The 25,681-nt window shown below is 48.2% G+C and overlaps 1 protein-coding gene across 1 annotated transcript in view; it reads left to right on the forward strand.

Moving 5' to 3' along the window:
* GRID1 (glutamate ionotropic receptor delta type subunit 1) overlaps positions 1-25,681 on the forward strand; it is a 692,973-nt gene that overhangs the window by 480,925 nt on the left and 186,367 nt on the right. The window contains exons 6-8 of the mRNA XM_036926584.2: positions 5,768-5,938; positions 17,874-18,035; positions 19,552-19,671. Of these exons, the coding sequence (XP_036782479.1) occupies positions 5,768-5,938; positions 17,874-18,035; positions 19,552-19,671 (453 nt within the window). The remainder of the gene's footprint in view (positions 1-5,767; positions 5,939-17,873; positions 18,036-19,551; positions 19,672-25,681) is intronic.

Raw genomic sequence — 25,681 nt, forward strand, 5'->3', positions numbered from 1 at the left:
CATATTAATGTATCTCAGATAACCAGTAAAAGAATAAAACAGAATAAAAGTTCCAAAAGAGGGAGATATAATAAAAATAAGAAAATAATCATTTAAAGGGGAGGCTAAAAAGAAAAGGGAAACAGTAAAATATGTAATAATATTTTATTACAGTAAAATATAAAATAATAGAAGCTGATCCAAATATGTAGCTAATCATAGTCCAGTATAAATGGACTGAAATTTCTACTGAAAAGTCAAAGACAGTTGTAAAAATATCTGGTATGTTTTGTTTATAACAGTCCAACTAAACTGTGAGACAGAGAAAGATAGACAGCAAAGAGATGGAAAAATTTAGAGCCGGCAGAGCTACTAACCAAAATCAAACTGGTATAGTTGTATTCATATCAGACACATTAGACTATAAGGCAAGATGGGTTAATAGAAATAAAGAAGGTAGAGAAAAATGATGAAAGATTAAATTCAGCAAGGAGTTATCATTTGAAACTTGCATGTGACTCATAAAATACTCAAGCTGAGTTTTTGAAAATACAGAGAGAAACAGACACCTTCCTGATCAACAGACCTAAAAATAGACCATCTAGACCAACAACTGGACAGGGAATGATGTGAAACAGCGGCTACATGATGGATCACAAAGCAGGGCCAATAAATTTTAAACGACTAGCATTCTCAGGTCATGATGCATTTAACTTAGAAAGAGATAGGAAGATGACTAAAAGAAAATACCCTCATGTTTGGAAATTTTTGAAAATTTCCCTAGTAAATTCCTCATGGGTCAAAACTAGATCAAAGTGGAATTTTAAGAAGAATGATACAGTATTAATATATATGATAACTTGTGGGACACAGCTAAAGCAATGTTTGGGTGTAGATTTATTGTCTTAAATACTTCACTGGAAAAGATACAAAGTGTTAGATGTATCAGTTAAGCTTCATGCCTAAAAAGTAGAAATCGTAACCACTGAATAAATCCAAAGAACATAGGAATATAAAAATAATAAAGATAGGAATAGAAATTAATGAACTAGGAAGCCAACATGTAAAAGAGTATCAGTTAAGCTGAAACTTACTTTTTTATAAAGAGGATTTATCAAATAGGCAAACTTTTGCATCAAAGTAAGAGAAAGGGCACAAGTATTGCTAGAAGTGAATGAAAGCCTGTAACTTCACACAGAGATTCACATGGAGAGGAGAAGCAGAGAGACATTGTGAACAGCTTATGCCAATCAGTTGGAAAGTTTGGACAACATGGCTGAAATTTTAGGGAAAAAAAAAATGCCTTAGGGTAGAGAAGGAAAATGAGCAAAAATCCTTATTCAAAAATAAGGGAATTTAATTACTAATAAAAATCTTTCTCCAAAGAAAACAACAGGTTAAATGGGGTTATAGGATAGTTCTACTAACTATTCCAGAAACTGGAGAAGATATTTGTCATATGTGACAAAGACTTAGGACCCAGAATTAAAACAAAAAAATTCCACAAGTCAACATGGAAGAGACCCACCCTAATGGAAACTGGGCGAAAGCACAAACACAAGAAAGGAAACACAAATGATTCATAAAGGTATGAAAGATGTTAAGCCCTATTAAGAATTAAGGAACTGGAAATTAGAATCCAGTGATGTACCAATTCATACTCACCAGATTGGCAAATCTTAGGAAGTAAAACAATATTAGATGTAGGCAAGGATGTAAAACAACACGCATGGTTATAAACTGGTATGATCACTTTGTAAATTTGGCAAATTTGAACATATGCATATTCTCCTATGGAGGAATTCTAATTCCAGGTATATATATCCTAATGAAATTCCAATATAAGTGCCTCAAGATACATAAACACGAAAAACGTGTAGCGGCTTTGTTTGTAATAGCAAACAAAAACATTCAAATGATAATCAACAATAGGGTGATAAATGGTGGCATAGTCATCCAATACAATGGTGTACAGCTGTGAAAATGAATAAGCTAGAATTGCACCCCATGAATAGATCACAAAACTTGATGTTAGACCAGTGGGTTTTAAACAATGAGTATTGCAGTTATTTGGGGAGCTAATAAAGAACAGAGGCTTTGCTGTTGAAGTGGGACAGGGTTGGACCTCTGCCATTTTGTCAAGTTCCCCAGGTGATTCAGCAACACGACCAAATTTGAGAACCACTCTGTTAAAACAGTAGGTGGCATGAAGACGTTCATTTACACAAAGCTAAACAAATCATACAAGCCAAGTGATACATTCTTTGGGTTTCATACAGGAGCTGTGAGGAGGAAGGGGTATACATTTGGGGAGCAGGCATTGCCCCAAATGCAGAGTATATTTTATTTCTTTGCTTGACACAAGGTGCACTGAAATCATTTTATAACTCTTTCTTAATGTATATAATATTTGTGCATAAGGTCTATTTCACAGGTTCAGTGTAAAAAGCAAGAAAATCTGCAAGATTTATTTTGAGGCTGTGTACTCCAGTGAGCAAATGGGTATGATGTGTACTGATTCCGCTGCTGACTTGCTGACTTCAGTGAGGTCAGGGGAGGTCACACACTATATACACATTGTACTGCTGCTTCTGCTCATCAGGAGCACTATCTAGAAGGATTGTCCAACTGGAACAAAGGGACAGTTTGTTCTCAAAGTGGATTGTGTAAGTTGGCTGCTTGGATTGCCCTCTGCATGCTTAGGAAGGCGCAGAGGTTAGACCTCTCATGGCAGCCCGGAGGCAGTGCCTGACGGCAGCAAGCAGGGAGTGTGTGCATCCCTGTGTGCACCCCTGTGGTACTGAAGGGACCCAGCAGCACCAACAGGACAGGAGGGAGTATGGTATGGTGCTACTGGAACTGACTGATGAGGCAGGTTCAGAATTCTCAAGGGAAAGGACATAGCCCTGGGAGAAGAGGTGACCCTTTTCATTGCCCACAAGGGATCTGGGGGAGTCGTTTCCGTGGGTTCTTAGATTCTGACTGCAGCTATCCCTGTACTTGATGGTAAGGACAGGCCCAGAAGTGCAGATGGCTGGGAGTGCATGGGCAGACAGTGCATGTGCTTTGACCCAGAGAGAGTGCATGGAAATTGGGCTGTGGGAGACAGGAAGGTGTGCAGAGATCCAGTGCGTCCTCACTGTGAGGAAGGCACGGGGCAGCTAATGAGCTAGGAAGAGCCGAGCCAATTGCTTAAGAAATTCTGGGCAGCCAGAATCAAAGGAAGAGTCTGGGGATTGGGGCAGCTGGGGCAGCTGAGGGTTGGGGCCAAGGCCCCTTGTTTGTTTTGTCACTGCCCATGGCTCACTAAGCCACTCACCCCAGGTCCTGCCTCAGGTTGTCAGGGAAGGTGATGGTCACACTTACCAGCAGGATACTGAGCCCTGTAAGTCAGGCTCCTTACAGATGTCCAGGGCCTTGTTTGAAGTGCAGTGGTCAGTGCTCAGTGCCACTGACCCTCTGGCAAGTTGAGGGTGTAGGAGGGGTTCAATAAAAGAGCCTCTACAGCAGCTCTGCCATCTAGAGTAAGTTAGAAAAGCAAAAGGTATGGAACACAACCATTTCCTCTCCGCAGCACTCTGTCTGGTTAACCCCCTTTATGCATAATTCAACTTACATTCTTCATGACCTCATGTTTTTTCTAGATAAAAATAATTTCCTCCCCAAATCCTCTATTCCTCTCCAGGTAGAGCTAACTAGTCTATCACTGCTCTATTTTACTGTCCTACTTACTGTTAAATCAGAATGCAGTTTCTCTCATCCCACGAGCCTATGCTTGCAGGGAGGGTCTCTGTTAGCAGGGCAGCTAAGAGCAGAGCAGAGCTTAAATGTCCAGCCTCCATATAGGCTCTGTTCCATCTCCTGAAGCCCCACTGGGTTCAGGTCACCTACAGTCCTGGAATATGAACACTTCCACCAATTTCTCTACCTCTGATTGTCCTTCACTCCCAATCCAACCAGACCATTTTCCCTGAAACTATCTTAAACAGCTGGAATAGCCTTCAACAGTCTGAAACACAAAGTTTAGTGGTTTAAACCTAGACTCACTGCATAGTAGTGCTTTGATCCTTTTGAGATTACTATAATTCAGAATACTTGGGAACTACTGATCCTTCTAAAAGGGTGCAACTCTTAATTTCTTCTTTCTCCCTGATCTAGCATGTCATTTCAGCTGACCAGTCTCCATGCTCCCATCTGGTTCTTAAGATAGCTCCTGAAATATATTATTTACCAGTTATCCCTTAATGTGTCATGTTGTTTGATTTTAAAACCCTTGCTCATTTATTTCTAACCCCAATAGCTCCAATTTTATTATCTCATTGTCTCAAATTTAGACTGTCTTCTGTAAGAAGGGCAATGTAAGACCTACTTTAAAACAGTTATTCACAGTTAAAATCTTGATTTGCAACCAACCACCAATTTCATCACTTTTGAAAGACAGTCAATGGACCAGAGCTTTTCTTACACTGCCTCTCCCACCAATAAAACCCTAGGTTTATGCTGATTTCTATGTTTTGTAGTTCCTGTGTTGCTCTCAGCACTGAAAGCCGTGTTAGTCTCTAATCCACCCTCCCTATGGCAGCCAGAGGTTTTAAAAATGTAAATCTGATTGTGCCTACTCGGTGCCTCAGAGCCCTCAAGGCTCCTCTTTGCCGTTAGCAGGGATTGCTGAGCACCTCCCCCCCCCCCCCCCCAGCTCCTACATCTGGCCCTGAATGGAGCTCCAGGGCTGCATTTGACCACCTGCCCCTCCAGGTCCAGGCTGGGAGGCCTGTGGCGTGTTTTTCACTCCCTAGGGCCTCTACCTGGAACAAGGAACCACAAGCTGTCACACGCTGCCTCTGTCTTCAACAGCACTACCACCGAGTCCACTCTGCATTGCCTCCCCCCGATCCCATACAAGCACTTTGCCTAACTAGTTAACAAGTTCACCTTCAGGTTCCATGCTAATTCCTTATAGAAGCCTCATCCTGGAGAGAGCTCCCTGTGGCCTGTTCCCTTTACTATTTCTGTGCTTGAGCATGCTCATTGAAATGGGGTAATAACAAGATCTACCTCAGAATTCCTAGGGTTGTTGAGATAGTGTGTCTAAAGAGCATAGCATGCATGGAAGCACAATTGGTTTCCTTATTACTTCGCCCCTCGGTTTCCTTATTACCTCACTCAATATATTTTATCCTATGATGACCTTGAGCTTCACTTGATATGATTAGGCCTGATTCTTTCATGGCTGTCTCCCCAGTACTTAATACAGAACAAACCACAAAGGAGATGTTGGGTAGATTTTGTGCAATGAATGAACGGATAATTGAGTGGATGTATTTTCAAAATTTGTATGCAAATCTTTTTTTAAAAAGACAAATCTAATTATTAAAGAAGCAAGGGAAACTCACTGCATTTTGGTCAAATATGTCAGAGAAAACTGATTTTTCTTCTCTAAATCAGGTAGATGACTCCAAACAGGAAATCTAGCCCTTACTTCCATCTAATGCCTACCATGACATTAGACAGTCCCAGTTCTTCAGAGCCGGGCCCATGGAAGCCCAAGCATTGGTGGTTTAGCTGCAGACACCTTTTTCTGGTCTTCAGGGAAGATGCTGACTAATTTTGTTTGCATTTTTGGGTTAGCAAGTATTATTTGTAAGTAAAGAACTGTGTGACCTGGGCCCAATCCCTTCACCCCTTTGGCATCAGATATTCAGGCTATGGGTCTCCATGCCTCCTCATAAGCCTTCTGTAGACATAGTTCATGAGTCAATAGTAAGCACGGGTCTGGTTATCTTTGCAGGAAATCAGTGACCCAGAGATCCTGGATCTGGTCCACAGTGCTCTTGGCAGGATGACCGTGGTCCGGCAGATCTTCCCATCTGCAAAAGACAACCAGAAATGCATGAGGAACAACCACCGCATCTCCTCCCTGCTCTGTGACCCCCAGGAAGGCTACCTCCAGATGCTGCAGGTCAGTGCTCACCTCCTGAGCTCCCACCAGGAGGGAGTCTCACCCGTGTCCTTGGCCTGCTGAGACAACGATATGCCTCAGCTCCAGCTGAGCAATGTTGCCCACCGCCTTTAATTACCAGGACTCTATCATCTGCTGAAATTGAAACCAGTGGACTGGGCAGTGCCTCTGAACAGCATTAGCAGGCAATTATGTGTGTTGTCAGCAGACAGTGCATCCTGGCTCACTGGGTGCCTTGTGTATTTAAAAGTTACATGCTTCGGGAGTAAGGAGATTACTGTCTCTTAGGCTTCTGTGACGACTGTATTGTAGGGGTGTGTTTATCTGGTAGGTTCATTTTGAACCTGTTTAGGCTCTTCCCTGTAGGAAGTCAATCACAGAGAGATAACTCTTGTGAAACAACTAGAGGCTGTCCCATCTTACCTGCTGTGTGCTAAGGCTTAGGTAAATCAGGACCCTGCTGGAGTCCCAGTTGAGCAGGGAGAGGTGAGAGGGCAGGCCCATGGCAGGCCCACCTGCTGCATTCCTTCCAAGGTCAGAGGCACAGAGTATTTCCATTCAGTCTGTCTACCACTGCTTCAGTATCAGTGCAACTAGTGTTAGCTTCTCTTGAGGCCTGGAGGTAGGGCGTGGAGCTGTGTATCTGTTTTGCGAAGTGGGTGTTTGGGGGTAACAATGAAGTACAAGGGAGGTTGTCCTCTGGGAGCCCGGAAACCACTGCTCCATTAAGAATATCGTGCACAAGAAAAGTTTGATGCTTGGTAGGAACCATATAACAGAAGGAAATTTCTCCCAAATAAGTTTATGAAAATTGTCCAGAAGTTCGTGCATGCAATGTGCTTGCCATTCAGCATTTGAAGCTAGTTATACTTTCTAGACTCAGGCATGTGTGAAGAGTGACACTAATTTTAGCTGGAGCAATTCCCACCACCCCATGTCCACTGCCCCAGGGAGCCTCAGAATATCTGTGGTCTTTCTAAGGCGGTGAAAGGTTGGCTGAGAGAGTGGGCCAAGGGCCTTGCACGGCCCGTGAACTTGAGAGCCCTGGGTGTATGGGCCAGAGGTGGGGGGCACTTCATGCAAAGTGTGAGATTTTTGGGTGCTGCTGGCCTGCTTTGCCTTCCTCCTTTCTGGAGTTTGGGAGAAGAAGCCAGGAACAAAGAAGGGTCTCTGACTGAGTCCCTGTGTTTATTACCCCCACTTGCTACATGGGTGAATGTGAATGAGATGGTGCAGCTCAGGCGGCAGGTGCCCATCCCCAGATCCTTACTTGGCACAGGGGGCGAGAGGACTCCCATCTCTCTGTGGGCTTAGATCCTGGGAGGGTCTCACTCCCAGGAAGGTCTCCCCAGGTTCTCTCTCCTGGAAGGGCTTTGTCTCTCTCCAGACACATGGCAGCCTTGTCCCTGCCTTGCCCCAGCCCCCCTTCTCCCATTTTTCAAGTTCTTGCCTGTCACACTGCACTCCTCCTTGAGGAGCAAAGCAGGGGCTTCTTTCCCTGCACAAATGTGTGCTGTGGAGGTTGGGGCTGGTGGCGGGAAGGGATAACACTTCTTGTTGAGGCCTCTGACTACTCATTTTTCTGTTGACTATGAGGTGCAGGTGAGCTATTTGGTTGCACATCAGACACATTTGATGCAAAGAATCTGTTCTGGAGGCCAAGAGAGAAAGGGAGACTGAGAGGCCAGTGGAAGGCATTGGGGGCTCTGAGAGGCCTGCACAGGGGTCCAGTGGAAGGTGCAGGGGGCCTAGGAGGCCTGCGCAGGAGTCCTGTGGAAGGCATACTAAAATGACCTGTAGCCTTTAAGAGCATAAACCAAGCACGGCTCTGAGGTGTGTGGCTAGTCATCATCACATGTGGCAAATGCAGTACCAGACCTCAACCCTGGCCACCTCTCCTCTCTCTGTTCCTGCTGAAACCCAGGCCCTACATAAGGAGCAGGATTTAAGAGCAACATCACAGAGATCTTGTAGTGGTAGTAATACCAGTAGCAGTAGTAGTAGGAGCAGTAGCAGTGGTACCTGTAGTAGTAGTAGCAGCAGTAGCAATAGTAGTAGTAGTACCAGTAATAGTAGTAGTAGCAGGAGTAGAAGTAGCAACAGCACAGGGGACAGATAGCAGTAGAAGCAGTAATAGCCATAGTAGCAGTAGTCATAGTAGCAGTAGGAATGGGAGCAGGAGTAGCAGCAGGAGTAGCGGTAGGGGCAGGAGTAGCAGTAGGAGCAGGACTAGCAGCAGTGGCAGGAGTAGCAGCAGGAACAGGAGTAGCAGTAGGGGCTGGAGTAGCGGCAGGAGTAGCAGCAGGAGTAACAGCAGGAGTAGCAGCAGGGACAAGAGTAGCAGCAGGAGTAGCAGAAGGGGCAGAAGTAATAGCAGGAGTAGCAGCAGGAGCAGGAGTAGCAGCAGGAGAGCAGCAGGGGCAGGAGTAGCAGCAGGAGAGCAGTATGAGCATGAGTATTACCAGCCCTGTAGGGTCAGAACAGAAGTGAAATGAGAGAACACAGAGCAGGCATTTAGAACAAGACCTCTATTAATAGTGTTATTACAGAGGAGGGGCCATGTGTGTTCAGAGTTTGTGCAGAAAGGTGTGCATGGCCTCGTTTATTTATTTGTTTTTGGTAAGATCTGGTCTGCCTGTGTTCCCAAGCGTGCTCTCTAAAAGCGTCACAGTGCGGGGAGAGCACGTCCCGTCCGTGGAGCCCCTTGCCTTGGGCTCCGCCTTGTGTGCTGCCCGCTCCCTCATGTGGGCACTTGGTCAGTTGCTCTGCGTGGAAGAGGAGAGGCCTTCTTGGAGAGCCTCTTAGCTCCTGACAGCAGACCCTGCTCGTCGGAGACGCTCAGCAAGGACTGCGGGAGGGGCTGTGAAGAATGCAGGTCTTAATATGAGTTAAACTGTCTCTAGTAGCCTCTTTATACACCTATAAATAAAATACTTAATTAAAGGAATCTCCATTTGTTGCGTCTGCTTCCTTGTGTGTGCGTATGATGAGAGGGAAATGTGGATTTATTTACTCCTGCCCAACAACCACTTGGGCAGTTTGTAGATTCATCTCATTTACAAGCCATTCCCTTCAAGTTTCCTCAGTAGCTATTACCACTTCTTTCTTTCTTAATGACAGTGTAGAAGGCAAACTAATTTCTGCTAGCCTCTAGCTGTGAGATTTATTGAGAAGACTCTAACATGTTTAGAACAACTAACTCAAGAAAAAAAAATTATGTCATGGATTATTAACTTTGTCTTGATGAAATTAATGAAAATCCTTTTGGAAATGAAGCCCTCAAGTCCATCTTTTAGTTCCTCCCCCCACCTGCTGCTCTTCAGATGATAATTCTGGGTTAGAAATTTTCATGAGGACCATCAGGAAGAGGGAATTTTTATGAGATCATCCTTCTCTTGGATTCTCCACTGAGCCAGCCTCAGAAACTCCATCTTTTTCTGTTAGGCCTGGGGTCGGGCCTTTTTGTGCTCCAAAGCCAACCTAGCACCATTAGAGCAAATCAACTTGATTCCTATTTAGTACTGAGAAAGTCTGTTGGAGGAAACAGTACTGAGATAAGTGGCTTCTAGTGGCTCCGAAATATTGCATTTGCCAGTGTGCAGTGTTGTGTTGTTTATTTTTCCCTACAAAGTACTGCCTTATTTGGGTGTTTCTCATTCTTGTTTTCTTGACAACTTAGTTGAGGGCTTGTCTGACTCAACCAGTAATAAATGTGATAACCAGTCCCTAAGAACCCTGACTTTTGGCTGAGATTCACGGGCAGTCGAGCTTAGAGGAGACTCGGTAACGTTCTTGGTCTTCAGAACTGCATTGCCTGGTGACTTCAGGGCTGCAATTTAAGTAACAGACATATTGTCACATTGCCTCCCCATTCATATGCAAATGTATTTCCAAAGGGGGACAGGAAAAATGATATAAGCTGTGTTGTCTGGTCACTGTGGAGCCTGATCCTTGAATTAAACCGAGGGGGCTAATGTGGTATTATTATAAAAGGCTCCCTCAGGTTGGAATTTCTCTTCTCTGTGCATTTTAAAGTTGTTGAACGTCTTGATAGATGGACTCACTCCTCCTCTGCTCAATCTATTAAAGCTTTTCTAAACTCCCCCTCCCCTACTTGTCCCTATTTCTTTAGGGATTTCTGGATTCTTCCCTGTCTACAAGTTGTTTTTTATCAATCTGCCGGTAGCATCCTTTTGGGTGGAGCAACACTGGGCCTCCTCACTCCAGAGCTTCCTTGGACGTCTGGTCACTTACACTAGTATCCGTCACCTTAAAGACACAGATGGAGCATTTGGCAGCCACAGTGCCGATCCTCAATGCCTTTGTCAGGAACAGCTGCACAGGTGGCCTCCTTGGGGGCAGCTGCTGGCTGTTGTGGCCGCAGATGGCCACGTGTGCATCTGGAGCCCAGAGAGCCTTGGGTATGGACAAGGGCCCCTCCCCACTCTCTATGCCCTCCCCTTGGATTCAGTGGTGAGCAGCGTCCCCTTTGCCCTCTGCCACCATCTGCTCCCTCCTCTCGCCTGGCCATGATGCGCTCTCTCAAAACAGGTGGGCTGGCAGCCGTTTGTCAGAGAGGCCTTGCCTGGGGGTGGATTTCTCAAGTGTGACATTGGGGCGTCAGCTGGTCCTCCCAGCCGGTCCCTCTGCCGTCTGCTTATCGGACTTTGCTGGATGACCAGAGCCTGTCTGAGGATCTGGTCAGAGGTCAGTTTCTGCTGTTTGCCTCTTTGAAGTCTCCCTGAACAGCCCACTTTGCTTGATTAATGATGGAGGGAAGAGAAACCTGGGCTTTTTAGAAGCCTGAAGGAAATGCAGGCTCTCTTAATGAAAACATTGCCCAGGTTTCCTGCTTGGGTGTGGGGTTGATAATGGTCTGGTGTCGAGATGCAGCTGGGCCAGGTGGCTCTGACCCTGGCCTGATATTCATCTTCCTTTGCCTTCAAGTAGGATTCCTACCTTGATAATGTGGTTGTACATCGATTTCTTGGGCCCTGAAGTATAATGAAGACAAGGCTGGAGTGCCCTCAGGTATACCATGGAGCAATGTGCCCAGAGCACCAGGGAGGCAGACAGCTGTCTACATGGAAGGTCACCATGCGCTGGGGGCCTCTCCCTTTCAGTCTGAGGGAGATGGGCCGAGTCTCAGCCTGCACAGGTCCGGAGAGGCCTGCAAGAGAGAGCACATTCCCTTGGGAACTTGGATTTTCATTACCCCTGGCCCTTACCTAGTTTCTAGGGACTCAATTAAGTAAACATCCTCTGGGCATCTGCTGAGCTACCTCCACCTCACTCAGGGCCGACCCAGAGGGAAATCAGAGCTTTCCCGGTTTCAACAGGACCATGAATCTACGTCTCAGAGGTGGTGTCACACATGGTGGGGGTCAGCACGGGGCATCTGCATTGTAACTGCACAGCCTCTGCAGTTCCCAGTCCCCTCCTGCTGGGCAGTGTTGGCTCACCCTCACCCTCACCCTCACCCCATACCCCACCCTCCTTCCCTCTTGCTGCCTTCCCTGCCTGCTCTCTGCTTTCTTCCTATGGATCTTGACTTGGAAGTAAATTCTCATTTTTTCATGAAGATTGGTCTGGCTGGTAGCCTTTGATCCTGCTGATACAAGGTGTTTTCCTAAATAAAATAGTTTCTGATGGAATGGGGATGCTGGCATTAACTCTTAAAGAATAAAAATCTGTTTTCCTATCCCTGTTCTTCAGCTGGCTTCACGTGATTGGTCTTTAATTAATTATCCAGGAGCCAGAGAGGTCTGCCTGGGTTTCTCAAGAACCATGAGCCCCAGTTAAGAGCTCCTGGTTGATTTCTCTCTTCTGCTATCCAGAGATGTAGAGGTATCCTTAACTTTCCTGTTTCCCTGCTGAAGACCCACTTCTTGCAGAGATAATTGACTTTGGAAATGCAAGCCTTGCCAGGAACCCTGCCTCTCATGGAAATGCATACCCCAGATACTGATACCTTCTGTATCTCCCTCTGGATTTATGTGAAATAATTGGAGATGTGACTGATTGGAGATGGACAAATCCATATGGACTCTTTCAGTCCAGAGCTTCCATACTCTTTTCCCAGTGTGGTTTCCATATTACTCATATTTTAAGAAGTATCCTCTTTGTAAATACCTTGACATCTCTTTACTTGGTTCTTTTTTCAAAGAGCAGATGAAAAATTATTAATTCAACATTCAGTGACTGCACAAACACCCATCGAGCACTTATTATGTGCCAGTTCCTGTGTCACACAAGTCTCAAATGTTCTCTCTTTTAATTCTCACAAACTAAATAGATGGGCAACTTTAGTCTCTGTTTTGCAGCATGTTCCCGTTAGGGAGCATGACATATGCAGAGGCCCAGAGGCCTGGGAGAGCAGGGGTGGAGTTTGATTCTGAGGCAAGGAGAGCTGGGAGGTCGCCTTCAGAGAAAGGCAGGGGCCAGGGTGCTAGGGGGTAGTAGGGGGTAGCTCGACAATGTGACCTGGCGGGCTGGGCATCCAAGGAGACAACTCTGTGTAGGGTTGTGGTGGGGAGGGCCTGGGCTGGGGACAGTGTGACCGGTGGTTTACCATCTCCCTAGGGAGACATGAGGGCATTTGAATCGTGCTGTGGTGGTGGGAGGTGACTGTGGACAGAGGACGTATGCTTCCCCAGGACTGAAACCCATAAGCCTGGGCAGGGGAGGGGCAACGGGTGACAGAATGCAGAGCATGGTGCCTCCCACAGGGTTGGGCTGCAGCTGCCTCTGTCTGAGGCCTATTCTGCCTGCCTCCTGCTCTCTCTTGCACACCTGTGTGGTCTCATTGCATGACTGGTTGTGCCCAAAGTTCCCTTGGTTGAACCAGCCCTGCACAGCCAATGTTAGGCCTTTGACAGGGCAATGGGCCAAACCACCTGCCTTGCAGAAACCTGGATCAAGGTATTACAGAGGACCCCCCACTGCTCTGGGCCTTCCTGTATTGGCACTTTTTATGGAACACTCTGGGGCCAGAGAAGTGGCTTTCCCTCAAAGGGCAGCCCTGTAAAACCCTGGGGTATGGAGCCCTGAAAGGCCCTGCTCAGTCTCAGGGGCTGTGGCAGCTGTGAGTGCTGCTGGGGCAGGAGGAGGCCAGGGACAGGTTCCCAGGGGAGCAGATTTCAGGCAGGGTTGGGGATTGATGCTCAGGACTTATCCTTGCTCACTTCTGAGCCACAGGCTGCAAAAACCAGATATGACCTCTGCTCGCTCTTGAAATGCTTTCAGAACAAGGGGCATTGGGAGAGAGGGCAGGTGGCGTGGGAGATACAAGTTCATTTTCCCACTATACCCCATGCTTCTGTCCCCCAGCCTCTGCTGGACCCCAGCACCTGGGGACACCTGGAGGTGCTCTCAGCTCACCTATATTGAAGTCAGGAGCCTCTTAGGTCCTTTATTTCCCCTTCCATTTCTTCTGTCTCTTTGCCCTCCAAAAGTAAAATGGTGCCTAAAGAGCTTAGGACAGTGCTTGGCACACGGGTGTTACCGTCTCCATTCCTTGGGTGTAGATCAGGGCCACCCCACCATACCTCTCCAGGTCATCACATTGTATTTTTTTTTATTATCAAGATAATTCTAGAGCATTAAATGACTTGTTCAACATCACTCCGCAAGTGTGCAAATGGAGATTCAGTTCACCCACTGGGTAAGCATTTATTGAACGCTTGCCATATGTGTCACTGCTGGGGACACTGGGGAACAGCAGAGCAAAGCTGGCTTGGATTGTGATGGCTCTAAAGCTCTGGCTCATCCTTCTAGGCCACCTGGCCAAGGTGCACACATGGTGGAAGAATCTTACCATATGGCAGTGAAAGAGGACCTCAGCTTACCTCTCTAGGTAGCTAACTGAACCAGTGGGCCCCCTCTAGTTCTGTCCTCACCTAGAATAGAGGCCACAGCCTCCCAGGAAAGCCTCAGGTCCCTGTCCCTTGCCTGGCTCTACCTCTTGTCTGCCTCTGACTTTCTCTGGCATCTCTGACCTGTTTCCAAGTCTTTAGCTTTGCATCCGGGTCTTTCCTCTGCCATGGCCTTGGCCTGCCTTCACTTCTCACGTCCACCCTCACCTGAAATACTTTTATTGGTTCCTTTTCACTTTTGTGCTGCAGTCTTCCTAGGCCAGGCAGAGAATACAAGGGCTTAAATAGTGACAGAGTTTGCTCTGCTTGGCTGTCCTTTGAGAATGACCTCTGGGCTCTGCGTCCCCTGAGGAGGGAGGGAAAGAGGCATGGCCTCGTTCAGGCCAGGCCCCTCCTCTGACCCTGTGGACCTTTACCCCAGCTTGGGCTGCTAGTTCCTGGAGCCCGACTGCAGGTGAGCACATGTGTGGCTGGGAGCCTCCCTCCTTCTGGACTGCTCCTCTCGCCTCTGGGCAGGATGCTGGTCTCCACCGCCTTACCCTGAGGAAAGGCCTCTTCTGTTGTTTCCCAGGACCTAGAGGGAGCCCCAAGCACAGGCTGCCTTTCCACTACCTGCTCTTGATCTTTTTCCCCGAAGGTCTCCTCTCTGCACTGCCAGACTGAGGATAGCATGCCTCCCTTTGCATCCCCACCAGTGACCCTGGCAGGTCACCTAAGGGAGGATGCTGCAGTTGGAGAGCAGGGGTGCGTGACAAGTCTGAGCTTCTGCCTGAGTCAGGAAGAAGGCTGAGATAACATCTTTCCAGGAGAAGGGGCTGGATGAGTGGAAAAGTTGGAAGCAGTTCCAAGGGAGGATAAAGAAGACCTTTTGAGTAGGCTATAAATGAGGAACAAATCATTGTTTGAACAAGGGAGGTTTCCTCCCAAGTCAAAGTTGGAGGCAGCACATCTCTTTTTCCTGCTGTTTTCTCCATTTTCCCTTTTTGTGAACCAAGATCAGTGTGTGCCTTCTTAGCAGGGGATCCTTCCTTCCTCCCTTCCTCCCTTCCTCCCTTCCTCCCTTCCTCCCTTCCTCCCTTCCTCCCTTCCTTCCCTACCATCCTTCAACCCCCCACTCATCCATCCATCCATCCTCCCATCCATCTACCATGCATCCATCCATCAAACATACATTAAGTATGAACCATGTGCCTTGGTCGGTGCCGAGTTTTGGGTTCTAGAGATAGTGGGAAAAAAAGTCCATCCATATATATATATATATATGTACAGGGAAAAGAGCATTGCTGAGCTTTTGAGCTGAAAGTCTGTTCCTCTGAATTGAAATGTGTTCATGTTACCAAGCAGACATACTTGTGGGAGGGCTGAGGGCTTCCTTTGACCTTTCTGAGTCATATCCTCATTTTTCTTCTTCATCGCAGGGTTCTCTGCATTCATACAATTGTTAAGTACCTTAATTCATTGTGAATACAAGTGTTGGAAGCAAAAAAGGGTAATTCCACTGGGTGTTGGTCTGGGCCACAGCTGGGTGTACTGAGCCATGTGGGAGCATGTGTATGGGTAACGATGGAGGTCAAAGGGTCCTGGCTGGCTAATAGCATCAGCTCTGAGTGGGTGGCTGGGAGATCCATGAATGTCTGGAGAAGAGAAATCTTCACATCATCAAGGACTCTTGACTTTGAGCCGTTCTTTTGGAAAAACAAAATAAAAAAGAAAACCAAGCCAACTCTAAGTGGCTTACATTCTCTTAGGACAACATCTCCATTATGGGTTTGTATTCCAGAGGGGAGGTAGACATGTCAAAAATTATTTTTCAATGGTAGGAGTTCCTGAGAACGTGAGCGGGGAGGGAATTGGTGTTTCCCACTGAGGAAGTACTTCCCTAGGGCTCGAGGGTGGGATCCCAGTTCTGTCGTGGTGTTCCCTGGAGGACAGGGGTGAGGAATATTCCTGGTGGGGGAAAAAGGTCTCTGTCTTGTCAGCTTAGCACCTGTGTACTGCCAGGCCCTGAGAAAGGTCCCCTTGACCTGAGGCTTTAGCTTCGGCCAGTGGTGCTCAGTGGTCCCAGGGACACTTCTGCCACCTCTGAGACATCTTCCATCCATCCTCCACCCACTTCTTACACCTACACCATGGAGAGGAGCCAGGCACACAGGCCTTTGGGGCATATGTCCCTGTGCCCACCGCAAGGACACAGGTTGATGTTGGATAGGACTAGGCTCTGTAAGAGTGGGTAGGGCACAGGGACAGCCACAGAAGGAGCAGTCAGCTCTGTCTGAACTGGTCCTTGAGGGTTAGTTGGATAGGCATGATGTAGCAGGGGTTCTGATATCCCACACCAGCTCCCGTGGTCCACTTCTGATTTCTATTGTAGAGGAGAGTTCCCATTACCCAAGTCTGGGGCTCTGCTTTTGCGGTACCCCATCTAAGACATGAGGGGAAAGAAACTGCACGCTGAGAACAAGGTGTTGGGGTATAAGGTCCATACTAGGGAATGGTGGGAGGTAAGGCAGGGAGGCAGCAGGGGTCTTCCTGTAGCTCAGGGACCTTTACTTGATCTTTCCAGGCATCCTTTGAGGCTGACATATTCTATTTATACCCAGTGATTTCGTTTTTCTGAAATATTTTTAGCAGACACCTTGCTGCTTAGGTGCAAGAGATAGGATTGTCCCCTTGACCCACTTTGGCTGGTGGTTGGTTGTGCAACAGTTAGCTGGAAGAGCCACACAGCTGAATGAGGGTGGGCATCACCTCTTCACTCCCTCCCCGTGCTCTCCTCCCTGTGTACTCCCTGCCACCCCCGTGGAGCTCTGGGCTGGGGTGGAGGTAGCATCTGAGAATGGAGCTGCCTTCCTCCCTGTAGAGGGCTCCTGATGGGCTCCTGAGGGCGGGTGCTGGTGCTCGCCCCGATCAGGGTCCTCAGTCACAGTCAGGAGGCCGAGGCAGGCACTGTTATTCCCACTTCTGCCTTACAGCCATGCTCCTGAGAGCTCTGGGATGGCTGTGTCTCTCTGATCCGGCTCTACTGTGGATGGCTAAACAGAGGGCTGGTTCTCAGATGTGCACAGTTGCAAATCCCAAATGCGAGCCCAGGCTGGCAGGGACTGCAGGGCAGGTCTGTGGCCTTTGGAATCTCTATCACCACAAGCTGCCACAGTGCCACTCAGGCCACCATCCACCCTAGGCTGGTCCAGGGACCAGAGCAGTCCAGGGCACAGCTCCTCCAGTGACATTCTCCCCACTAAAGTCACCTCTAGACTTACTCTTTAGCTCAGCCGATGAGGCTCAGCATGGCTTGATCCCTGGTTCCTGCTTCCCTCTTGATCCTGTTTCCTCCCTACTTGCCCACTGAGGCAGACACCTTGAACTGTTTTCAGTCCCTCTCATCCAAGGGTGAGCCAACCAACTGTGGCCCACAGGCTGAATCCAGCCTGCTGCCTGCTTTTTGAATAAAGTTTTATTGGCACGTCCTCTGTTTACATATTGTCTGTGGCTGCTTTCTTGCTCTAACAGCAGGGCTGAGCAGTTGCAAAAGAGGCAGTAAGACCCACAGAGTCTAAACTTTTACTCTCAGATCCTTTATAGGAAATGCTGGTGGGCTCTGCCCTCCCTGACCCTACTCCATTGCGCCTTCATGCCTTTGCATAATGCTGTGCTCTCTCTGTGATGCTGCCCTCCCTTTATCTTATACTAATCCTTCTATACAAGCCATCTGCCCATCCTTCCCTCCATCCTTTGTTACCCGAACAGGGTGCCTCACTCCAGTATTGCACAGAGACTGTGCACAGGTCTCCATCATGGCACTGATCGAGCTGGTTCTCCTGTTGCTATATGGATAGCCTCCCACTCTAGTTCCTGGAGCAGGGCTGGATCTTATTCTACCCAGGACTCGAGGACCTGGCTGGGTTTTTTGATTGAACTGCTGAAAGCCAGAGGATGGTGGCATAGAAACTGGGTGCTGCTTTTTCGTGTTGGTCTATTGGATCATGCCAGCTCTATACCAATTTCTCCTCTTCTCTGGAAGTGCACCGGTGGAAAGGGTTTCTCCACTTTTGTCTTTGCAGATCTCCAACCTCTACTTGTACGACAGTGTTCTGATGCTGGCCAATGCCTTCCACAGGAAGCTGGAGGACCGGAAGTGGCACAGCATGGCAAGCCTCAACTGTATACGCAAGTCCACCAAGCCATGGAATGGAGGGAGGTCCATGCTGGACACAATCAAAAAGGTGTGTGGAGGGAGTAACCCTTCCAGGCCAAGGCTGAAGCCCAACCTTGCACCTTCTGCCTCATGCTGCCCCCTCCAGCAGGTGGCCTGAAGCCGCGCTCTTTGTGTGCTTGTCCTGGCAGGCCCCTCCCAGGCCTTTGCCCTTGCCACACTTCCTGTCTCAGCATTTGAGGGTTGGGTGAGCTGGGGTTCATTGATATGCATTATTATTATTATTATTATTGTCATCGTTTTTATATAAGGAGAATGGACTTCAGAGAGGTTAGGTAACTTGTCCAAGGTCACTAGTAAGTAAAATGTGGAGGCCACTGCCTAGCTCATGTCTGCTAGATGCCCCACCATGTAGGTTGCCACTGTGCAGAAGGGACGTTGTTTCACTTGGCAATGCACGTGGTGCCCAGTCAAGACCTCACTTGTGTGTGTGTGTCTCTGTGTGTTCATGTATGTATGTGTAGGTGTGCATTGATGTGTGTGTGCACATGCACTCGGCTCTTGTGATGTGTCCCACATGCTGAGGTGTGACACCATGTTTTGGCTGGACTGGAAGTGAATTGGGTAATCCACAGAAGACTTGTTAGAGTGAATTGGTGCTTAGAGGCTTCCAAAGAGCATTTAGGGAAATCTATAGTGGTGGGAATTTTAGTCACAATAAATTGTGCATGGTTTCAACAGCAGTGCACATATTCTGGTTTCAGATTGAATTTAATGCAGCCCAAGCCAGAGCTGAGGGCCCCTTTGGGCCAGCTCAGTCCCTGGAATGCTCCCAGCTAACAAAGTGTGGTAGGTCAAAGCTGGATAAGACCCCACCCCAGGCTTGAAGAAAGCTGGGGGCTTACCACAGGCTCACCCAGCCTCTTGCCACCTGCTCTACAGAGCCCACTGAGTGGCAGAGAGATGTGCAGAGCTTGCACACCCACCAGGTCCAGTCTGTGCTGTGTATACATTTTATCATTCAGTCCTTGCAGGCTCTGTGATATGGATCTGATTAAGCTAGGAGATGGCAGATGGTTTTTGCAAGGTGGTACAGGTGGCAAAGCCAGGACTTATGCTAGTGTTGGCCCCCAGTGCTCATGCTCGATGCCCTGTAACTTACTGCCATGTGCCTGATATGGCTGTGTTAACCTTTGACTCTGCTCTTGGCTCAAGCTAAGAAGAGTGCCTGGAGCAGGTTGCAAGGGAAGACTATAACTCCCTGGAGTATGGGGACAAAAGTTGTCACTCTTTAACTTCATGGTAAGTGCTGTACGTGGCACAGAGCAGGTGCCCTGAGCATACTGACTGCCTGGATGACAGGTGCAAGCCTTAGGAATTTCCCCAGTGGGCAAGGCCTGGGAAGTGGCGATCCTGCTCTGAGGCCCTGGGATTGCCAGTGGCTCTTCCTCATTACAAGTCTGTCCATTCCTTCTCAAGACCTTGATTGTTTCTTTCTTGGTCCCCCTTTTATTCCTTGGAGATTCTGTCCCCTACTCCATCCATCTTTTCCCCTCCCTCTAGTGGTTTTTCCTTCTTTTCTACAGGGTCATATCACTGGCCTCACAGGGGTGATGGAGTTTCGGGAGGACAGCTCAAATCCCTATGTGCAGTTTGAGATCCTCGGCACGACCTACAGCGAGACCTTTGGCAAAGACATGCGCAAGGTAAGCCTCATGGTCCCCAGCTCCCCCTCTTCCTGCTGCGATGCTGTGAGCCTGTGTTCTGAGCAGGCATGTTAACATGGCACAGAAGCCCTCCTCCCAGCCTCTCCCTGCTGATGCCGCCATTGATGCTAGCGTTTATGGGGGCACGGTGGGCAGGACACCCAGAGAGGTTTCCAGGCAAGAAGTGCAGCTAATCCGGTCTCTGAGTGCAACAGGGCCCCTGGCACCAAATGGTTTTGCTGCTTGGGCCTAGAAGGCCAACCATGTGGTCCTGGGGTGTGCCCTGAAGGGCAATGTATTTTCCCAGAGTGGCCAAAATCAGTCCAGTACTAGGCACAGGTGTGACTGTGGCTGAAGCAGGAGTCAGAGGTTACAGCCATTGACTATCTGCCAGATGCAATAGTGAGACAAGGCCATGGACAGAAAAATGAGCCACAGAGTGAGGAGTGGGGCATGCTGGAACCCACTGGAGAGAGAAGCAACAGGCAGAGGAACTGCAGAATGCAGGGTGGGACTGCTTTATCTGGTGCTAATGCAAGTGGCAGGCCTGGGGCTCTTTTTGGTGAACTTGCCTCCTCTCTCTCCTTTATGGGGGAGTTTTCCGAATTAAAGACTGGGTGATTATGGGGAGGCAGCTTTTATCCACAGTTTTAACCCTCAAAGTTAAGAGGGTCCTATGAAGTCAAGAGTCTAATAGGTTTCAGGAATAAGAGGTCAGTGTGGCAAGCAAGGTACTGGAACAATTATCCAACAAGGGACCTGAGATAGGGTCATGATGAGCCAGTGTGGAGCCAGTGGTGGGGTGTGGGTAAGGGCAGGGGTTGGCTTCCCCAGGGCCAGGCCAGCCTAACTGGCTTGGATATATTCCCAGAAATGGCCCATACAGGAGGCCCATGTGCTTGTCGGGGTCAGGGATGGGAGCGTTCATAGGGTGAAGGGGGCAGAGAGCTCAGTCTAATCAGGAAAGCATTAAAGTGTTAACTGGTTGTCATACACCTTGGCACAGACTCATGTAATTACATGCACACACACACACAAACACTCATACACACACATTTCAATATACTTTTGAGGAAGGCATCTCTACTAATGACAGTGCCCAGGAGATGAAGGGCATAATGAGATCTCAGACAGGATAAACTCTTGGCAAGGACCCTCTAGTCTGACCTCCAGCATTGGCTGAGGGCAGTGGCACCAGGAAAGGGTTACTTATGTGTTGTGTATTGAGAATCTGGGTGAAGGAATTCTGGCGTGCTCCTTGAGGATCAGGTGGAAGGATGCTGGGTGGAGATGTGGAGGGTGTGACAGCTGGTTGCAAATAGGAGGATGACTGGCTCCCTAGGAAGAGGCTAGGATGGGGGTTCATGTGTGATGGAGTGGGGACTTTCAGCCCATCCTGTGTCAAAAGGTAGAGCCATGAGATGGTCATAGAAATAATAGGAAGTTTAATAAATGTTCATGATACGATGGTGACACACACAGTATGAGGACATTTTGGAGTTCAGGGGTTTGTCTGTAGCATCATAAAGGGGCTTGACCACTATGCTGTGATAATGTGAAGGGGGTTGGATACGATCTGCAATGTCAAGGGTATCAGATATGACCTGTGAAGTCTGTTTGGGATGTCCAAGCTGGGAGGTTGTTGGGGAACCAGGGATGGGTGGTCAGCATTGGTCTGGGTCATCTGTGACCACAGTCAAATCAGTTATTGGTCCCACCTGGTAAGGGGAAACCAGGGTCAGGGAAGCCCTTCAGTCACTCTGATGTTGAAAGGACCTTGCAGAGAGCAGCTGCCTGTCAGAAGGGCTGCTCATGTCTGCTGGCACTTGCTTCATCCCCCGGTGTTCCCTCTGAGGTCAGGCAATCGGGCCCTGCCTGCAAGCTGCTGCCACCCTCTTCCTTCAGCTCACCTCTCCCACCACGGTCCCTGTGGTGGGTGGGAATTTTGGTGGCAGGGGGTCTCTGCCTCCTCTTAGGCAGCTGTCTGGGGCCATGCTGGCCACTCCAGGTGCCTGACAGAGCGGAGACCCTTTGTCTTCCACTTCCTGCCTCCGGTGTTGGGCCTTCCGTGTCACCACAGCAACACTCCTCCATTACCCGGAAGCCAGTGGGAGCTGGGATCTCTTAGTGTAAGGAGCTTCCAAGCAGGAGGCCTGAATGTAATTGAGTTGGAAGGGAAGCTGATTTTCAAGTGGGCTTTATTTTAAAATGTATCCTTTTGTCATTTTAAAATCTGCCCTTAATAACTGCATATCCCAGTTGTTATCTGTCTGCCTGGCAGCTTATCTCTGTTAAGGAGAAGTTATCTGGAAAGCAGAGAATGGGATTTATCATAGCAAATGTTTGTTCTTCAGGCCCGGGTGCCTTAAAGCAAGGGTGGGAGGTTTTAGGTTGAAGCAGGGCAGGGCGAGGGGATGGGACAGTGTCTTGGGTCTAGAGCAGCATTTGAAGGCTGGTTCTGAGCTGTGGTTCCAGGTGGAAGATGGGGCTGGAGAGGCGGCGCTGGGAAATTGGGGTGACCTAAAAATAAACTTGGAGATGGGCAGCAGATTTGAGGGTACGCTTAGGGTCCTGAGGCATACAAAGGCGTGCAAAGATCAGTCATCCCAAGGAGGCAGGGGCTCCTCTGAGGAGCCCCCCTCAACCATATTTCTCTGTGGTCACGCTCCATTTGGAGTAGTTACAGGAGCTGACTGGACTGTTGCTAGATGTTGTCATGTTGGAGCAGGGTCAGTGGTTCCCTGCAATGATGATATATATATTAAAATATGCATATCCATATATATAATTACATGGCTATGTATAATATGTATACATGTAAATATATAGAATTATATGTATATGTACATATATACATAGAATTATATGTATAAATATATGTAATATATATAGTTATAATGTATGTGTATGTCCATATATACATATATATATACACACAAACACACATATATTTAAAACAACAACTATAGCAAACGCAAACACAAAGACAATACCAAGTAGTTTCTTTAGGATTTAAACCAAGAGGAGTTGTTTGAATTATGGAGCAAATGGATGTTTTCTTAAAGTAAATACTCTGGAGGGAAGCCTTGGGGAGGGTGAGTCACCTAGACATTTTAGATTAAGTGGCATCAAGAGACTGGATTACTCAGCCCCTCCGGAAGATAGAAGAAGCGGTGATTGCCTTTCACTGCAGGGCGCTGGACAAATACTAATTAAATTATCTCACCCAGGAAGTGCGTTCTTGTTGAGGGAGTGCCGCATGGCAAAATCAGAGGTCTGCCACTAGCTTGCTGTGTAACTCCAGGCAAAATATTAATCATCTCTGTGTTCCACTTGGTACTGTCTGGCATGGGTGATCACCAAGCACCCCCTCCAGAGGCGGACTCTGCTGGAAAGTCACATCCAGCTCCCACAGGACTTGGCCTGACATTTGTTCCGGGGGCGTACATGCCAGTTCCTGTTAGAACTCCACAAATTTCTGCTTGGCTTTCTCTTGGCTCAGTTAGAAGTCTCCAAAGGAGGGTCCTCGGGGCTTGTGCGTTCAAATGCCCTTAACTCATGACCTGACCTGGGATGAGATTGTTGGAAGCCACTTGTAGGAAAGTTGCCAAAGGTAGGGGTATGGAAAGCTGTTTAGCACAGGAAAAGAGGGAGCAGAGCAGGGACAACTGAGCACCCACTGTGGACAAAGGTGCATTATACATGTGTTGTCTCACTGACTGGGGGGTCTTTGCATCAGTCCTGGCTCTGCCTCTCCTGAGCTTATGCAGCACTTCCCTTCTCTGAGCCTTCATTTTCTCAGCTGGGAGATTGAATAATAGGAGCTTCCTAGTTGAACTGAGCAGTCAGTCCATGTAATGACCTTGATGCAGCGCTTGGTGGTGACAACCCTCCTGTGTGATGTGGGCCATCAGCTTCCGGCAGATGGGGCTGTACGCCTTCTCTGAGCATTCTACAGGCTTCCCAAGAACAGAGAGTTGCAGGCTGGCTTAGAATATGGCTTCTGCTCCCTAGTGCCCTGGACTGCAGCTCCTCACCACACCATGTACCAAAGCCCTTAGGCCAGAGACAGGAGTGCCCAGCCTCCCTTCCATGCCTGGGAGCAGCTATCCATTCCTTAAGCAGAACTGAGGGCTGAGAGGGGACTGGGAGCGTCGCCTATGATGACATTTTATTTTTAGGACTGTTTTAATGTGATTAAAGGAAGGACAACATGGTTCTCTTTATTCTCACACACATGACTTGCCCAGAATGTAACATCAGCTACAGGCCTGCAGAAACATTTTTCCATGACATGATTACTGAGCATGTCCACCCTTCCCTTCTCCATCCTAATGACAGTGGAGACTCGTTCCCTTCCACTAACACGGGGCCCTTGGGCAGTGCCACCCTGGGGAAATTGCCAACTGTCTAAGGACACTTGGAACTTCATTTCCCATGGGCACATTGACCTGATTCACTGGCTTGGAGGAGGTGGGCCTGTTTTCTTGGTCAGGAGGGTGGGCAAATGGGTGGGAAGCATAGGGAAAGGCTGTTGCTTTGCTCTATGAGTTGGCAATCTGGGGCAAAGGACACCTTGGTATGATGAGACAGAATAGGGCTGTTTTATGTTCCTTTCGAGAGAGTAGAATAAAAATTGGGACCAAGAGACTGAGAGAGAATTTAGACCAGTGATTTTCAAGCTTTTCTCTAAAAGATGAGTTTCAGCAGAATCTTATTGGAACTCAAACATATTAAACAGTTGTAGAAGCAGACGTGTTGGTTGTGTAATAGGTGGGGAGTTGGAGTGGGGGTCCTGAGGCTCCCCTGCATAGTCGCTCCCGTCTCCAGCATCTCTGTAATTTCTTGAGAAATTACACTTGGGAAACCGAGGCCCAGAGGGGACAGGCTTGATTACTCAGCACCAATGAGCATGTGGCTGTGCTGGGGTGGAAGGCGGATTCCTGGGGGTAATGTGTGGGACAGACCCAGAACATCCTTTCTGAACTTGGGACGATGATGCAGTTCTGTGACTCCCTTCCTCCCCTCATGCCCACCTTCCATTCCATCCTCCTGTCCCCCAACCCTCAGGCCAGCATCAGAGCCTCACAGTCCCTTCCGGTTGGTCTGGAGCCTGCTGACTTGAACTTTCACCAATGCCCTTGGCTCAGCCTCCCTGTTCCAGCAGTTACCAAGGGAAATGGGAGGGCTTCATTCCCCTTTACTAGCTTCAGGTGCTTCCTCTGTCTTCCCTGTCAATTTTGATTCTTCATAAGAGTCGGCTTTGAAAAGGAATCAAATGCCCTCTTTGATGTCACATCCTGGGAGGGCCTTGAGCCTGCTGATAATTCAGAGTGACAATCACTCAGCATGCAGTGATTGCCCTGTAATACAACCTCAGCCCTCCCCAGGTTTGGTTGGTCTCATCCTTAGCATTCTTGCCCATGTCTGCCACACTGTTACAAATTGTCCCACACTCTCAGGCCCAGAAGTTCTAAGCAGTGAGGCCGGGTGGACAAGGCCCCAGCCGGTAGACAGGATGGCCCTGGTAATGAAGCAGGAGCCGCCTCTCAGAGCACAGGGGACCCCTTTACCCAGTGGCTCCTGCAGCCAGTGCTGGGGGCTGCGCAGTGGGGTTAGCAGTGGGGAGCGGGAGGCGGGCGGTGGTGGGATGAGGAGGATCCAGCCTGAGAAATTGTGCAGTGTCTCTATTAAGCTGCCCTGATGGAGACTCCCGGCTGTGCACAGTGAGTCACAGAAGAGAAATAAACTTCAGTCGCTTCATGGATTAGCATTCTTGCAGCATATTCCCCAAGTAAAATGTCAACCGTTCCCAACCTTTGTGCAGAACTGCTTTTGGCAGAGCTGAGAACCCAAACACTGCTGCTTCAGTGGAGGAAAGGGAGAAGGAGAAGATACAATTAAGTATTTCATTTTAAGTAACATTTATCGCTTCACTTTGAAGATAGCATCTCGTTTATACAGTACATGTTCATTTGGTGTAGACTGTTTAGAAAATACAGATAAATGA

This window comes from Manis pentadactyla, chromosome 8 (assembly GCF_030020395.1).
Source record: "Manis pentadactyla isolate mManPen7 chromosome 8, mManPen7.hap1, whole genome shotgun sequence".
Lineage (NCBI taxonomy): Eukaryota > Metazoa > Chordata > Mammalia > Pholidota > Manidae > Manis > Manis pentadactyla.